Source organism: Lipophrys pholis, assembly GCF_963383615.2.
Source record: "Lipophrys pholis genome assembly, chromosome: 8".
In the NCBI taxonomy this organism is placed as follows: Eukaryota; Metazoa; Chordata; class Actinopteri; order Blenniiformes; family Blenniidae; genus Lipophrys; species Lipophrys pholis.
In genome coordinates this window covers 3,182,919-3,200,661 of record NC_137630.1, presented here as the reverse complement: position 1 = coordinate 3,200,661, position 17,743 = coordinate 3,182,919, and the positions used below count along the sequence as shown (strand labels likewise).

At 41.9% G+C, this 17,743-nt stretch overlaps 1 protein-coding gene across 1 annotated transcript; it reads left to right on the top strand.

Annotated features, from left to right (window-relative positions):
* Positions 1 to 2,152: 2,152 nt before the first annotated feature.
* Positions 2,153 to 11,462, top strand: LOC308113605 (nuclear RNA export factor 1-like; the record flags this gene model as incomplete). The annotated part of the gene is made up of 21 exons (XM_080469999.1): positions 2,153 to 2,187; positions 2,554 to 2,644; positions 2,743 to 2,826; positions 2,996 to 3,100; positions 3,317 to 3,397; positions 4,500 to 4,607; positions 4,692 to 4,801; positions 5,127 to 5,163; positions 5,631 to 5,743; positions 5,824 to 5,884; positions 5,980 to 6,014; positions 7,999 to 8,089; positions 8,188 to 8,271; positions 8,441 to 8,545; positions 8,762 to 8,842; positions 9,945 to 10,052; positions 10,137 to 10,246; positions 10,572 to 10,608; positions 11,075 to 11,187; positions 11,268 to 11,328; positions 11,424 to 11,462. The coding sequence occupies 21 exons, from the start codon at positions 2,153 to 2,155 to the stop codon at positions 11,460 to 11,462; spliced, it is 1,689 nt and encodes a 562-aa protein (XP_080326125.1).
* Between the last annotated feature and the right edge of the window lie 6,281 nt (positions 11,463 to 17,743).

The following is a 17,743-nucleotide window of genomic DNA, read 5'->3' as shown; positions in this document are numbered from 1 at the left end:
GCCTGAAACCATGTTCAGCTCAGCTCTAACCATATGTAGCACTTGTATAGATTAATACAAAATAAAACGACTGTTGGACCAGATCTAGGTTCTTATAGAGTGGGGGCACAGTACAGAAAGAGACCGAAGACCAGAAACTTTAAATGCAAGAACAAACACTTTAGTAAACATAAACAAACATATCAATCAGACAATAGAATGAATAATAATCCTGCAGGTATTTTAACAATAAATCAAGAGATCACAACAGATGAATCTCGTTCACTCTTTGATTAGTCGGTTGAACTATTTGGGGAATAGTTTTAATTCTCAGTGGATGAGCTCCTTTAAAATATCTTTTATCCTTTTTTTCTAAGTTTGACTGGCCAGTAATAATCCTTTTCTAATTTAGAATAATAGGTTAATCTTATTTTAATTCCTTAGTATATTTGAGTTAACTCTTTTTTTCTCTTTCAGAAGTAAAATATTATTTCAATATTTCAACCCAGATATGACATATACTGGAAAACATAAATCACAATGTTGAGAATTAAGAAAGGAAAATACAATATGGATCATATGGATCAGAATCAAATTAAATTTCAAATTCAGTTCAAATGGGTTTTCCCCAAAATGAAAGTTTCCACAGTTCAAAAAGAAATAAATCAGTTCAAGTCAGTCTTCTCTTGAAGTTCAGTTTTGTTTCCAAATCAGAAAAGAAGGGATGAAAAGGGTTTGTACTCCTACCGCTCTGGCAGCGAGTTACCATGAATCCAGCAGTGTGCAGCAGTAGTTTTATTTTGTATTAATCTATACAAGTGCTACACATACATCTCCTTTCCTTAGAGCGAGGCCAGTAACTGGTAATCTAGCTGAGCTACTTTTAAAAACAAGTAATTGGTGAAGTAACTAAGTTACTTTTTAAAGGACTTACTACTAATCAGTAATCAAATTAGTTTTTTTAAAGTAACCGTGGCAACACTAGGTAGGTCAAACATTGAGCAGGGCGCCTCTCCTTTGATCGCCTTTGATCGCCTCTGATCTCCTTGATCTCCTTTGATCTCCTCAAAGAAGTGCCTCTCCTGAGTGCTATATAACTCAAATACCTTCAATGCCACAAGTGTTTGAGAGACTTAGTTAGTAAGAGGAGAGTATTTTGTCTGTATTGTAGCACGAGAAAAGCTGTCCCCGCTTTGAATTAACATATTTATTCAATTAACAGCACCAGAGAGGTTTTGTATTTTTGGCCACATTAATATATTCACTCAGTTTACCTATTTCCTCACTTTCTTCATCCAAACAGAGAAGCTCCTCGCTTGTGAGTGGCTGCGGTACAAAATCCTGTGTCCTGGTTGACTGTGAAATCCCTCAATCTCAGGTAAGCACCATCTTTATCTCCATTGACTGAACGCACAGGTAGTTTTTCACTAGCTTCGTTGAGAGCCCGAAACCATGTTCAGCTCAGCTCTGTAACCATACATCTCCTTTCCTTAGAGCGAGGCCACTTAATGGTGAGAAGAGAGGCCAGCAGCATCGGTATCATGGTTAGAAGAGGTAACATTGTGCTAAGATTTTCTTTTAAATCTCATGAGTCTTCAATGTTCATGTGAGGACAGCCCAATGTTCACGATTGTTACTGCAGGCTTAGGAATTCAGAACCATACTTCCACCAGAGCGATTGGATGGACAAGGTTTATTAAAGTAAACCACAGAAAGGCTTATCCTTTGTGAAATCCTTGTCACACCTATGTGCCTGAGTTTCAATTCATTAAATCTATTGATTCCCTCTTTTAAGAACTTATACAATTCTTAGTAATTCAAAGGGTGGGATAATGTAGCATTTAAATTATTTGATATAAAGTGCAATACAAATAGTGTATTATTAAGAGCCAAAAATGCAAAACCGACTTCAAGTACATAAATCCAAATAATTGGTCAAACCATGAGAATGTATATGAAAGTGTAAGGCTTCATTATCCCTCAGCTTATCCTTTGCAAATCAAAGCAGCTAACTTGAATGAATTAGAAATCTGTATGTTTTGTTCTTGAGGATGAATGTTTATAAATGTTTTTGATCATATTCATCATGGTGATATTAAACTTCACACACTCAGGGCGATTCGATGGTCCCAAACTGCATTGGAGGCTCAATGATCCAGATAGAAATGTGACCATGAGTGACCGCGCTCAAAACGTCCAGCAGAGATAGTAAGTGTTGGAAGATTCCCGTTTGATTTCAGTTCAATGCTCTACTTCCTGGTATGAGACGAAAAGCCTTCTTTAAAATATGTATGAAAGTGTTCAATGAGGATCTGGTTTAACCTCTTGGCAGCTGGTGGTGCAAGAGGTGCAGCTGTTGCTTGTCAGTTGTTTTCAGCGGCTTCGAGCGCCGTTGTCGTGTAATCGGACGCAAGAAACGCAAGAAAAGCTTGAAGTCTATTTGAGGAAAACCATAAGTTGCTCACCTTGGATGTCAAGTGCTCTGAAGCGGCTGAAACTGTGAAAACCGGTTCGACACTTGACTTGTCGTCGTCGCTTCTAAGTTTTAAGGTGGATTCTCTTTGTCTTCTGTAGCAGCCCATATGCCAGACCAGCACGGAGAGGTGATGGCTGCTTTGACCGAGGTGGAGGACGAAAAGCCAGGTCGGGCTGGTACAAAGTCACGGTGTGTATTACCGTTTGGTGGTCTGAGGATTGATCTCTATCAATTTGGCTTATAAGTCGTTGAACAAAATCTCATCTGGCTCTCATCTGTCTTTACAGATCCCACACGACAAGAAGTATGATGAGAGGGGGCTCCTGACAGCTCTGCAGAGCGTCTGTTCACTTCCCTTCATACCTGTACAGGTAAGTTTTGAGCTCCATCTTATCAATACATTCTTGTTCATCTTTGGATCCATTCACATTTTAGCTTTTTACAAGTTTGTTAGTCTGCTGGTGAAGCAGACATTTGTAATCCTTTATCCAATCATTTGTTACCTGAGGAGTTGAACACAATGCTCACTCTTTCTTCCAGTATCACGTTGAGCACAACATGGTCCAGTTTTATGTGGATGATTCCTCGACTGCCAGCGCTTTGCGCCAATGTTGTCACAAGATAACAGACCCGGATGGTTATAAGGTGAGTTTGAAGATGATGCAACAAATTCCCCTTTTCAATATGATCATATGAAGGTTTTTGTTGGAGTTTTTTGGTACTTTAATGCATCACAAAATCCTGAAGCCGTAGTTCAGCCACTAGTTTCTCTATATTTAACTCACTGCTATGAATCCCTTTTAATGAAAATGACTGAGCTGTATCATGAGTGCCTGATCTGTCTTTGTTTGGTTCTTCAAGGTGGAGGTGCACGTGAACCCCAGCGCTCCACCCTTATTTCTGCAGTCAGGCCTGAAGCCTGAAGACTTGATGCATCTGAAGGTGAGTTTGACAAAGTATGGAAATATTCTACTGTGACTGAATGTTCAGGAAAAACTCTCAGATCCCACAAAGACGTTTCCACTTTCAGCGAACAGATTTCATTTGGTTTGTCTGTTGATGAAGGTAACGAAAAGCAAATAAAAAACAATAAATGATGACAAAGTAAATGCAGCAACGTACACATACATGAGGTTAAGAAGTTCAGTCAGTCATTCAATACAATCCTCTGCAGTCCAGGTCTTTTCTTTCTGAGATGCAGCTTGTTTCTAAATCGCTAACAAGAAGTAATACTTACAGGAAAACACAAACCATCTCAAACTGCATTGTTTACCTGGCCAATAGTAACGGGTATTTGAGTCTGTTCCCTCTTGTGGCAACAATATATCTGCAGCCTGAGAGAAACATGTTTGGTTCAGGAGTTTTCCTTTCCACTGTCACTGCTCATGTGGAATTGTTGGCTTTTCTCTGTTAAAGAGCTTTAAAATGACTGTTGTAAATGCCGCTATATTATTAAAGTTGAATTGAATGAAATTAGAAAAGTGAATTTTAAAACGAAGTTGAAAAAAAAAGAGTTTATTTGCGCAGTTTGGACTTGTTGGATTCATTTGGTTTGCTCTTCCACAGCGATGCATGGCAAAACGATTCGATGGCACCCAGCAGGCTCTCCATCTGAACAACATGCGAACAGACCCATGTAATCAAACATTTTCATTTTCAGCTGTAAAATGTCTCTGACTGTTGGTTGCAAACAAATATCTGATGTTTGACTTAGAAACTTGTATGATATTTTTGAATGATGGTAAAATGAATACTCAAAGGAGTTTATCTGTGGTGTACTAATGTCTCTTACAATATTTCTACAATTGAACTTGTGTGTGTTGTGACAGACCTCGTGTCGAACAATATTGAAGTGATGTTGAAGAGAAAGACGAGCATGGGGGCTGTTACTCGGATCATTGAAGAAAACCTTCCTGAGGTAACAATACATTGATCACTGCTTGTTTTTTGGAAGAAGTACTGATAACACTGCATTTGACTGGCGGTGCTGATAAAGGAAAGGATTAAATTGAGAATTCTCATTAGTTTACTTTCATATTTGCAGCTGACGTCCTTGAACTTGAGTAACAACGGCATTCGCAAACTGGATGAGCTGGCTGAGTTAGTGAGCAAGGTGCCTCATCTGAAGACCCTCAACCTTTCCTACAACGAGGTGAGGCTGGTCGCCCGCTGGATTCTGATCAATACTGGATGTGGAAGGTTCACGCCAACTCAATTTCTTGTGTCCGGTTTGCAGCTGAAGTCAGAAAGGGAACTGGACAAGATTAAAGATCTGAAGCTGGTGGAGCTGTGGCTCAACAGGAACCCTCTGTGTGACGTCTTCAAGGACCAGTCCTCCTACGTCAGGTCAGTACGCCACTCTGGGGGGTGGGAGGAGTGAAATGACTCAACATGGAGGTGGAGGCAAGATAAGAGCATGTATGGTGATGCAATCATAGATTCACCTGTAAAGAGAAGAGACATTTCTTTGTATTTCTGATTGTAAATTCTCAAATGTGGAAAATGTCGCAGCTTCAAGTTCCAACAGCAAAATGTCTTGAAGTGGAGGAGAAAGTGATTGATTGTGATTAGTATCCACAGTAATCAGTCTTCATTTTCACTGAGCGTTCTTTATCTCTGATCATCACATTGGTGCTTTGTTTGTTTCTTCTTCTTCATGTTCCTGTCTCAGTGCCGTGCGCCAGAGGTTTCCCCAGCTTCTCAAACTGGTAAGTCACTGGTTTCTTTTTCGGACACTCCGTGGTCTTTCAGTCATCTGCTTTCATTCCATAAAACACTGGAGCAAGAAAAACATCCCAGGTTTGATATCTTGATTTTAGAATGGACACAGTCATGACTGCTGTCGGAGCCAAACCAGAGGCTTTGTTGTCTTCATTTCTTGCACATATGATTTTAGATCATAAGAATTAAAAAAAAAAAAGGTCACTTTTCCCATTTCGTTTTACACGATACTATAATTACCACAAATGCAGTATTTAAAGTGCTTGAAACTTTTTAATTTGTTATGAAAATTAGCTGGCATAACAATCTAACTTTTCTATAATCTTGTTTTTAAATGTACCTGTGATTAAGAAACTCTATAAAGAAATGTCTGTTAAACAAAGTGTACACAGTAAAACACAAATCCCCAGAATACATTTTTCTTATGTTGTTTCTCTGTGATGTTTCTTTTAAGGATGGTAATGACCTCCCTCCACCCAGTCCCGCCCCCACCCTCACTGTCCCCCAGCAGGAGATGCTCGTGAACTTCTCACAGAGGTCGGGCATGAGCCTGGAATGGTCCCTAAAGTAGGTCTCGTTTGTTGCCCACTTGTCCTCGATGAGGCAAGATAAGTTCTGAATATCTCACCACTGGTTTCCTCTGGCAGGTGTCTGCAGGACAATGACTGGGACTTTAACAGGGCGGCGCACAGCTTCACTCATTTAAAGGTGACATTAATATCTCCATTGTTTTCCTCTTAACTTTTGTGTAAAAACATTGTTGTCGTGCCAAAACCCTGAAACACTTTGTCGTTTCTTTACAGACGGAGGGCAAGATCCCAAAGGCAGCGCTCAGAAAGTAAGACTTTGTCTGTGAAATCAAACTGGCAGCTGTATTTATGATTGTTTTTTCATTCATTCCACCTAATCTGGCAACACTGCACATGCAGCGCATGCACACACAACGCACGCTCACCTGACCCGCCCATTTGTCCACTCTCAGCCAATCACAGGCCAACCCCCTCTAACGGTGCGTTCAGGTAACACAAAAGAATTGGAACCAACCGGTTTGACATGAATTGTCACAAAACATTTACATTTCAATGTGAATTATAAACACTTAATTCCACTTCAAAGTGGTAAAACCTGTTTGACAAAAATAGTCTGAACGTAGTTCTCTCAAAAACTTATTCAGAATATCCCAGTCTCCCTTCAAACTAGCGTAACTTTCTGGGTAATTCTTTTGGCCATATCGTTCCCCTGTGGGGACTTATCCTTTATTTTAAAATCCTTTATTTTAAAGTCGAGAGTTTGCTGCTTCGGTGCAGCTTTTTCTTTAGTTGTTGTAAACTGAGGGTACATCCACGCAACGAACAAACGATCTTTGTTCTCCCTGGCCTTCTCCCAAAAAACTTCCGTCCACACCTCACTATGAACACAGCTCAACACGAGGCTTCAGGGCATGTAGTACACATGCCAGGCCTTTAGGGGCGCTGTGACTCACCAAACACAACAAAAATGCAGAAGAAGACAGACCACATAGAAATTGAGAAGCAGACTTCTGCACCAAAACCACTATATATAACTGGTTTTATAGGTCTATGGCTTCGCTCCGCCTGCTTGTAGCTTCTGCAGCTCCACCGGAGCTTGTAGTCCATGATTGTTGTGGTTATTAGGTGACGTTGCGGACCGCGGTGGGGGGCGATTACAGTCATCTTTTGTCCACGGATGATCGTCTTTGCTGAGTGTACTCTGCCGCATGTTTACTTTTTAGATGTCTTATCAAATTCGTTGTGTTAAACGAAGCTCTGGTGCTCCACCTCTCGGGACTGTGGTGAAGCAAATAGTACAACTGGCCGCTGGACTGGTTTGGTTGTCAACCTTAAAATACCTCCAGACTGCTGACAATTTATCCTCTCAATGGCTTCAGGCTGCTGACCTCAGTTTACAGCAGGTCGCAAACCGGGCTCGCTTTACGGCAGCTGACGTGAATTTTATTTTTTGATCGGCGGGGTGATCGGCTGGATTTGCCGATTCCCGATCACTCACAAATCACCAATATCGGCCCCGATCCGATATCTACCGATCGGATCGGGACACCCCTAGCAAGTACACAAACACATGAGCCGCTGCGGCCTTATCAGCGGCACATTGAAACACATTGCATGTTAGCTTCATGCTAATCTAACAATTTCTGCCCAGACAAAGCTCTCTCACCGTCTGGTGCTGTGTTGGACCGCACCGTCCGTGGTGCTGTGCACTTTCTGTGAGGCCGCGGTAACTGGTTGTTACCGGGTCTGAATTCAGCGTCCTGAATGAAAGTTTCTTGTCCAAGTCACTGTGCGTTACTGTTATAGTGTCCCGCAAGACGAGTTTCTTGTCTACAAAGCCGCTTTATTGTTAAACAGAACCGGCCACTCCTCCGTTCTCCCCCAAACTGAGACAGACACAAGCACAGTGTTGCCAGATCAGATTGACAGTTTCCAGCTCAGTCACATCTTAGAACCCGCCCATTCCAATAAAAACCAGCCCAAACCACCAAGTTGCCAGACACCCGTGCAAACCCGCAAAATCATAACACATGCAAAAGAAAACACACCCAGAGCTTCATATCTGCATCAAATAACCACACGTAAATGATAGATAAATAGGGTTTTGCAAATTGCAACCAACAAGAGCCCAGTAAATCAAGAAAAGCTTGAAGTCTATTTGAGGAAAACCACAAGTTGCTCACCTTGGATGTCAAGTGTTCTGAAGCAGCTGAAACTGTGAAAACCGGTTCGACACTTGACTTGTCGTCGTCGCTTCTAAGTTTTAAGGTGGATTCTCTTTGTCTTCTGTAGCAGCCCATATGCCAGACCAGCACGGAGAGGTGATGGCCGCTTTGACCGAGGTGGAGGACGAAAAGCCAGGTCGGGCTGGTACAAAGTCACGGTGTGTATTACCGTTTGGTGGCCTGAGGCTTGACCTCTATCAATTTGGCTTATAAGTCGTTGAACAAAATCTCATCTGGCTCTCATCTGTCTTTACAGATCCCACACGACAAGAAGTATGATGAGAGGAGGCTCCTGACAGCTCTGCAGAGCGTCTGTTCACTTCCCTTCATACCTGTACAGGTAAGTTTTGAGCTCCATCTTATCAATACATTCTTGTTCATCTTTGGATCCATTCACATTTTAGCTTTTTACAAGTTTGTTAGTCTGCTGGTGAAGCAGACATTTGTAATCCTTTATCCAATCATTTGTTACCTGAGGAGTTGAACACAATGCTCACTCTTTCTTCCAGTATCACGTTGAGCACAACATGGTCCAGTTTTATGTGGATGATTCCTCGACTGCCAGCGCTTTGCGCCAATGTTGTCACAAGATAACAGACCCGGATGGTTATAAGGTGAGTTTGAAGATGATGCAACAAATTCCCCTTTTCAATATGATCATATGAAGGTTTTTGTTGGAGTTTTTTGGTACTTTAATGCATCACAAAATCCTGAAGCCGTAGTTCAGCCACTAGTTTCTCTATATTTAACTCACTGCTATGAATCCCTTTTAATGAAAATGACTGAGCTGTATCATGAGTGCCTGATCTGTCTTTGTTTGGTTCTTCAAGGTGGAGGTGCACGTGAACCCCAGCGCTCCACCCTTATTTCTGCAGTCAGGCCTGAAGCCTGAAGACTTGATGCATCTGAAGGTGAGTTTGACAAAGTATGGAAATATTCTACTGTGACTGAATGTTCAGGAAAAACTCTCAGATCCCACAAAGACGTTTCCACTTTCAGCGAACAGATTTCATTTGGTTTGTCTGTTGATGAAGGTAACGAAAAGCAAATAAAAAACAATAAATGATGACAAAGTAAATGCAGCAACGTACACATACATGAGGTTAAGAAGTTCAGTCAGTCATTCAATACAATCCTCTGCAGTCCAGGTCTTTTCTTTCTGAGATGCAGCTTGTTTCTAAATCGCTAACAAGAAGTAATACTTACAGGAAAACACAAACCATCTCAAACTGCATTGTTTACCTGGCCAATAGTAACGGGTATTTGAGTCTGTTCCCTCTTGTGGCAACAATATATCTGCAGCCTGAGAGAAACATGTTTGGTTCAGGAGTTTTCCTTTCCACTGTCACTGCTCATGTGGAATTGTTGGCTTTTCTCTGTTAAAGAGCTTTAAAATGACTGTTGTAAATGCCGCTATATTATTAAAGTTGAATTGAATGAAATTAGAAAAGTGAATTTTAAAACGAAGTTGAAAAAAAAAGAGTTTATTTGCGCAGTTTGGACTTGTTGGATTCATTTGGTTTGCTCTTCCACAGCGATGCATGGCAAAACGATTCGATGGCACCCAGCAGGCTCTCCATCTGAACAACATGCGAACAGACCCATGTAATCAAACATTTTCATTTTCAGCTGTAAAATGTCTCTGACTGTTGGTTGCAAACAAATATCTGATGTTTGACTTAGAAACTTGTATGATATTTTTGAATGATGGTAAAATGAATACTCAAAGGAGTTTATCTGTGGTGTACTAATGTCTCTTACAATATTTCTACAATTGAACTTGTGTGTGTTGTGACAGACCTCGTGTCGAACAATATTGAAGTGATGTTGAAGAGAAAGACGAGCATGGGGGCTGTTACTCGGATCATTGAAGAAAACCTTCCTGAGGTAACAATACATTGATCACTGCTTGTTTTTTGGAAGAAGTACTGATAACACTGCATTTGACTGGCGGTGCTGATAAAGGAAAGGATTAAATTGAGAATTCTCATTAGTTTACTTTCATATTTGCAGCTGACGTCCTTGAACTTGAGTAACAACGGCATTCGCAAACTGGATGAGCTGGCTGAGTTAGTGAGCAAGGTGCCTCATCTGAAGACCCTCAACCTTTCCTACAACGAGGTGAGACTGGTCGCCCGCTGGATTCTGATCAATACTGGATGTGGAAGGTTCACGCCAACTCAATTTCTTGTGTCCGGTTTGCAGCTGAAGTCAGAAAGGGAACTGGACAAGATTAAAGATCTGAAGCTGGTGGAGCTGTGGCTCAACAGGAACCCTCTGTGTGACGTCTTCAAGGACCAGTCCTCCTACGTCAGGTCAGTACGCCACTCTGGGGGGTGGGAGGAGTGAAATGACTCAACATGGAGGTGGAGGCAAGATAAGAGCACGTATGGTGATGCAATCATAGATTCACCTGTAAAGAGAAGAGACATTTCTTTGTATTTCTGATTGTAAATTCTCAAATGTGGAAAATGTCGCAGCTTCAAGTTCCAACAGCAAAATGTCTTGAAGTGGAGGAGAAAGTGATTGATTGTGATTAGTATCCACAGTAATCAGTCTTCATTTTCACTGAGCGTTCTTTATCTCTGATCATCACATTGGTGCTTTGTTTGTTTCTTCTTCTTCATGTTCCTGTCTCAGTGCCGTGCGCCAGAGGTTTCCCCAGCTTCTCAAACTGGTAAGTCACTGGTTTCTTTTTCGGACACTCGGTGGTCTTTCAGTCATCTGCTTTCATTCCATAAAACACTGGAGCAAGAAAAACATCCCAGGTTTGATATCTTGATTTTAGAATGGACACAGTCATGACTGCTGTCGGAGCCAAACCAGAGGCTTTGTTGTCTTCATTTCTTGCACATATGATTTTAGATCATAAGAATTCAAAAAAAAAAGGTCACTTTTCCCATTTCGTTTTACACGATACTATAATTACCACAAATGCAGTATTTAAAGTGCTTGAAACTTTTTAATTTGTTATGAAAATTAGCTGGCATAACAATCTAACTTTTCTATAATCTTGTTTTTAAATGTACCTGTGATTAAGAAACTCTATCAAGAAATGTCTGTTAAACAAATTGTACACAGTAAAACACAAATCCCCAGAATACATTTTTCTTATGTTGTTTCTCTGTGATGTTTCTTTTAAGGATGGTAATGACCTCCCTCCACCCAGTTCCGCCCCCACCCTCACTGTCCCCCAGCAGGAGATGCTCGTGATCTTCTCACAGAGGTCGAGCATGAACCTGGAATGGTCCCTAAAGTAGGTCTCGTTTGTTGCCCACTTGTCCTCGATGAGGCAAGATAAGTTCTGAATATCTCACCACTGGTTTCCTCTGGCAGGTGTCTGCAGGACAATGACTGGGACTTTAACAGGGCGGCGCACAGCTTCACTCATTTAAAAGTGACATTAATATCTCCATTGTTTTCCTCTTAACTTTTGTGTAAAAACATTGTTGTCGTGCCAAAACTCTGAAACACTTTGTCGTTTCTTTACAGACGGAGGGCAAGATCCCAAAGGCAGCGTTCAGAAAGTGAAGACTTTGTCTGTGAAATAAAACTGGCAGCTGTATTTATGATCGTTTTTTCATTCATCCTTTAGCTTTTTTGCTTAATTCAGAAAAGTTTTCAACAGGTTACATGAACTGTTTCATGAGGATTACAGGTACATCTCAAAAAATGAGAATATCATGAAAATGTTCAATATTTTTTGTCACTCATTTCAGAAAGTCAAACCCATATATGATATAGGCTCACGACACACAGAGTGAAATATTTCAACCTCTATTTCTTGAAATGTTGATGATTATGGCTTACAGATAGTGAAAACCCCAAATTGTTTAAGACACTGAATTTTAAATTAAACCGAAGCTGGTGTCTCCAGATCAAGTCGCCTCTGACAGAGCTGCTGGCAGCCCTCTGCATCGACACTGAGACAGAAAAACACGACAGCATTTAAATCCCCATTAAAGCAATATCGGATTGCTTCTCCCTGTAACTGATGTTTTAAAAGAGCAACTCTATCAAAGTTTCTCGTGATTCAGACATCAACTTCTTGTTTTGATCTTAGATCTGCCTGTTCTGCAGCCCCTCAGTCAAACCTCTGAAACAAACGTTTCAAGCCTTTTAGGCACTTTAGAAAAACAGTTTTTGCACATTTTAGCATTTTTATTCAGGCTTTGTGTCACAGCTTTGTTTCTTGCTGCTGTAACAACACAATTTCCCACGAGTGAAATAAACCAGTCACCACTTTAATTTAAAAGATGGTAATAAACTACAGCAGTTCAAGTCTGGTCTGTTGATTATGACTGCTGTTAGACTTATTATAATACTAAGTTTTAATGTAATCAGAATTTGTCAATGTGAATTGTACTTTTTAAAGTACTTTGGCCCATCGCTGCTGCTCCCAGAACCACGACTACTCCGTCTTTCTGCTTCAGTGCTCTTGTTATTATGCTTATTGCGAGTGAAATAAAAAGCTCTAATTCTTTAAATATTACCACAAAATTACAACGACCATGTCAAGTGCTTATAAATCAGATCCAATCCCTCTGAGGCACCATGCTTCTGACCTGACAGACATTCAGTGTGTGTTGTTCATCTGCAGCCCTCCATAAGACGGCTCAGTAAAGCAGCACTGCCTTTGGAGTCCAAGCATCCTGTCATTCTGTCAAAAGATCTTCATATTTCTACCCTGCTGCTGAGAAATATACATCAAGAGGTTGGACACAGCGGTCGCAACCACATGTTGTCCAAGCTCAGGGAGAAATACTGGATGACAGGAGTAAGCACTGCCATTAGAAGAGTTCTGTCCAAGTGTACCATCTGCAGAAGACTTAACGCTCATCCAGTTCACCAGCAGATGGCAGACTTGCCCACAGAACGACTCAAGCCTTGGTGAAGGGCATCAAGTGGACGTTCAACCCCCCTGCTGGATCACATCACGGAGGAGCAGCGTGGGAAAGGCTGATCAGATTAGTGAGGAAAGTCCTGAACTCCACTCTTAAGGTACAACGCTTGGATGAGGAGGGACTCCCCACAGTTCTCTGTGAAGTGGAAGCCATCATTAACCGCAGGCCCATCACCACAAGGCCTCCACAGATCCTAACCACCGAAGCACTGACACCGAACCATCTGTTACTGCTTAAAAACCAGCCTTCATTACCTCCTGGGGAGTTCCAAGCAGCAGACCTGTATGCAAAAATAAGATGGAGACAAGTTCAATATCTATCTGATCTTTTCTGGAAATGCTGGACAAAGGAGTACCTGCCTCTGTTACAGGAGTGACAGAGATGGACTGGGGTCCAGAGAAACCTTGTCGCAGGAGATCTAGTTTTGCTTATGGACAGTACCGCACCTCGTAATTCCTGGATTATGGGATGTGTCCTGCAAACCTTTCCGGATCGCAAGGGATTTCTTCTTCAAATTCGGATCAAAACGAGAACCAGTTGCTTGGACAAGGTGTGCCAAGGTGTGTTTGTTGCTAGAGAAAGAGGAGGCAGCATGAGGACGTTGCTGACCTCAATAGAGACTTTATTTTTCCGGACTTGTGCTGGACTTTACAGTCGTCGGTCATAGAGATGACCCGAAGAAGGAATATTCAACATGATGATTTATTCATGGACAATTTATTAGACATTTTTGCATTTTGAAATTGATATGATGATTTATTATTTTGCCTATTATGTTTTGATATGTGAATTATTATGTGCCGTCTAATAAATAGGGACCAAGTGCAGGAAACGTACAGGTAGAAGATGAGGAGCACGGTGTGTTTGACTGGGTGTGTTGCAGGAGGCGGGGTTTCACATGGGAGGAGGTGTGTTCACATAAGGAAGTGTGTGCGTGTGTGTGTAAAGGTGCGCACACTCACCTGCCACCGATGAGAGAGAGTCAGGGTTGGTAATAGCCTTAATTTTTGTTGACCGCTATGCTCCGCGACACCACCGCTATGCCAAGCTACGATACCCATTCATTCATCACCTTTTTCCACGTTTAATCCGCTGGTTTTCATTTCTCCATTCATCCATCTGTGCTGTAATAAGTCTGTGCGGTTTGGTATCAATAAATGCACCATAACCACCTTCGGATCTCAGCGTATCTGTCACCACAGCCTCCGAGCGCGTCACAAATTTGCGAACCCGAGGACCCGACCTCATGCTCTCAGCGGCTAAAAGGTTGGTGAAAGAAGCCGCAACACCAAGTGTGGTGGACTTTACGGTCGCCTGTTAGACTCAGACGACCTGCATATGATTGAGGAGGACCTCAGCAAGCAGCTGGGTTCCAGTCCCAGAGCGCACGAGTGGGATACTGATGCTGACCTGGATCCTCGTTTATAAAACCTCATGGAGGATTCCTGCTAGAAGTGTACGTGCGCCCAAAAGCTGAAAATGGCGTTTGCCCCCAAAAATTGTGATCTATAAAACCGTGCGTACACACATCTGCACGCACTTTCCTTTTATAGATCCCAGTCCACCTGGAAGGTTGAGGGTTCCTCTCCCTCCTCAACACGCCCACGTTCTACCATAAATGCTCATTGCAAAGTGCCTCGTCCATATTTGTGCATCTCAATCAGCCTGTTGATCGCCGGCATTCGACGCTAAATCCTGACAGAAAAGACGAAGAAAAGGAATTTTATTGAGAGAAATAGTGATGGAGGAGGTGGAGGTCAGGAGAATGATATTATTTGGTGTCACAGTCGTGGAATCACCAATAGAAGAAAAAAAAACCACCGGCAGCTCGTCGTCACTGCTGGAAATAGGGGGGCTCGGGGGGCCGTCCACACCAGGAAACCAGTTAACCTAAATGAGCTGTTTTTGGCCCACCATCCACATGAGGCCGTGTTTTAGGAGCCCGAAAACTGGTTTTTTTGAACACTGGACCCACAGTGGGTAAATTCTCAAACTCCGACAAAGTCAGCAAAGACGCTCATCCTTGGAAAAAAGATGATGTAATCACCCCCTCTCCCCCCCCACCGCGGTCCGCAACGTCACCTAATAACCACAACAATCACGGAGTACAAGCTCCGGTGGAGCTGCAGAAGTTAGAAGCAGACGGAGCGAAGTCATAGACCTATAAAACTAGAGTTATATGTAGTGGTTTATTGAGAGACTGCCAGAGGGGAATCCAAGATGGCCGACAATATGGCTGCTTCCTTGTGGTCGCTGTTCACCTCACACAGCCTTGTTAGCTTTTCACAGAGCTACGAAGCTAACTGTGAAAGCTAATGTTAGCTTCATACTGTGACGGGAGAAACTTGCAGCCAGTTAAAATGTGAAACGTCATCATAGCCAATCATAATGTGAAACGTCATCACCCTGCGCGGGTTCAAGCCCCGCCCCGGACAGATCTGGTACCTTCACCGTCATACACTAGACGCCGCACCGCCTGTCTCCGCCCGCCGCTCCGACACGTCACAGCGGCCGCCATCTTGTGAGTGGCAAGTCTGCCCCGTCAGCTTAAACAAGTCTATGTGACAGCGACGTGTTTTCTGAAGAAAACCACGCAGATATACATTTACATGACTGTGAAGAATCATTGCTTTCATTTTTAATTTATTAAATTAAAAACTATTTCATTTATTTATTTGTTTATCCAATGTAGCATACTTATAGAAAGTATTGAGAGGAAATGGAAGAAGTTTGCAGATGGACATTGGGACGCTGTCCTCTCCTTTTAGAGCAGCAACATGATGGAGCCCATGACAAAAATATGCAAAAGCGTTTATTTACACACAATGTGACATTTATATACAATGAACATGTACATTAGGGCAGTGGTCCCCAACCTTTTTATCACCACGGACCGGTCAACGCTTGATAATTTTACCGCGGCCCGGGGGGGGGTTGCCAGTTTGAACCGTCAGCCTAACACTCGCTGACTCTGGTCGCTATGTTAACGTTTCCAAATCTGATACAGATACACCACAAAAACGAACATAGAGTGAAAGAAAATTTTAACTCACCATAACGCCAAATCTCGAGCAGTGGATCATCACACAAAGAACGAGTGGGAGAAGCGTTTCGACGGTCACCATTCGACTAAAAGCAGTAACGCTAGCAGAAGAAATGAAAATTGAACATTTCCGCTGGACATCGGTGTGAACCGGCCGTTCAAAGTAAGGTTAAACTTTGGCACTCAAGTGACTGAGACATAACCGAGAGAATCCGGTCATTTTTCAAAATAAAAGATCGTTTAGACACAGATGATACGTAAAACGGAAGTACTTATTCATTTCTTGTGCGGCCCGGTACCAATTGATCCACGGACCGGTACCGGTCCGCGGCCCGGGGGTTGGGGACCACTGCATTAGGGCACAAGTTATAACATTTTTTGTGGAACAAATGTAGATTTTCTTATTTACATATTTACACACAATAACATATCTACCTATACTACATTTATTTATCGTTACATATTTACCTTTAATATTACATAAAAAAATTATTGTTACATATTTACCTATTACATATTTATGCTATACATTAATCTATTACATATTATATGACATATTATTCTTACATATTAACCTCACATTATATAGTTGTTGTTACATATTTACCTATTATATTAGTGATTTATTCATTATATTTACATATTTGTTCCATATATTTACATATTTATAGATTGATAACAGTAACCACAAACTAATTTTGAGGTTGCTTCATTTCACTAATTCAGAAGCCTTGGAAAAGGACCGTCTTGCACAGCCTCTTCCATGAATTGCCAATTTGGAGTTTTAGCGTTTTCATTTTTGCAATGTGATGGAATCTTAGTTTGTGGAAAACTGAAACTACCACTACCATGAGCCCAAAGTGATGGTTTTCAATGCCATACTGTGTGTCCTCGATGTGCCCCTTGAGAAAAAATATGTCCTGTGATCCAATGTCTGCACGGACCAACCGGTTGAGAGAGGACACACTCATGTTCTGCCCTGGTTCTGACTGGCGAATGAAACGCTCTGCTGAATTGACAACCGTCACTGTCCCCTCAGAAGGAATCATGAGTCCTCCCCTATTCCTGAGGGTCAGCAAGTGGTAGCTCTTATCAAAAGATGCAGATGCAGCATCTGTCACCAGGCTACCACGGCACACACTACAAGACAGCGTCCTTAAAACGCGTCTCACAACAAACCCTGATATATAAGTCAGAGCATTGTCCACAAGGCCACCAGAACGTGTGGGCAGATAACTGTGGTCACACACGAGAGCAGGGATGTTGGCGAACGGGGATGGGAGGTCTTCAGATTCTTCTTCTGCTGGAGCCGAGGACAGATCAACAGCAGACAGGGACACAGTGTCCTTCACTGCTGCCACGTTTCCAGACTAGCCAGGAGACACACCACAGTGGACCATGAGGCGGCGGATCATAGCCTGGAATTGGCCTGTTGATGGATTGTTATTCCAGCCCCCTTAGATAAACAACAAAAACACATTAACATCAATGTACACAAGTACTGTTTATGTTTATTGTAGAGATCCCCATTAGCACAGCAGAGCTGTCGCTATTCCTCTTGGGGTCCAATAAAAACAATACTTTACATTACAACCTCTGACATTACAACACATCATTTTAATTGTTCAAAGAAAAATATTACTATGATTTTCCTCAAAACAGACAATATAGTAATTGGACGACTGTTTACATCGGAGAATGGTTGTTTATCATTTTTTGGCAATGGGATCATTTTGGCTTTTTTCAACTTTTGTTGCACCGACCCTGTTTGAAAGCTTTGATTTATTATATGACACACCACTGAGGAAATGTCATTTGCTATGAGTTTAATAAGTTTTCTATCTAATTGATCCACCCCCAGAGAA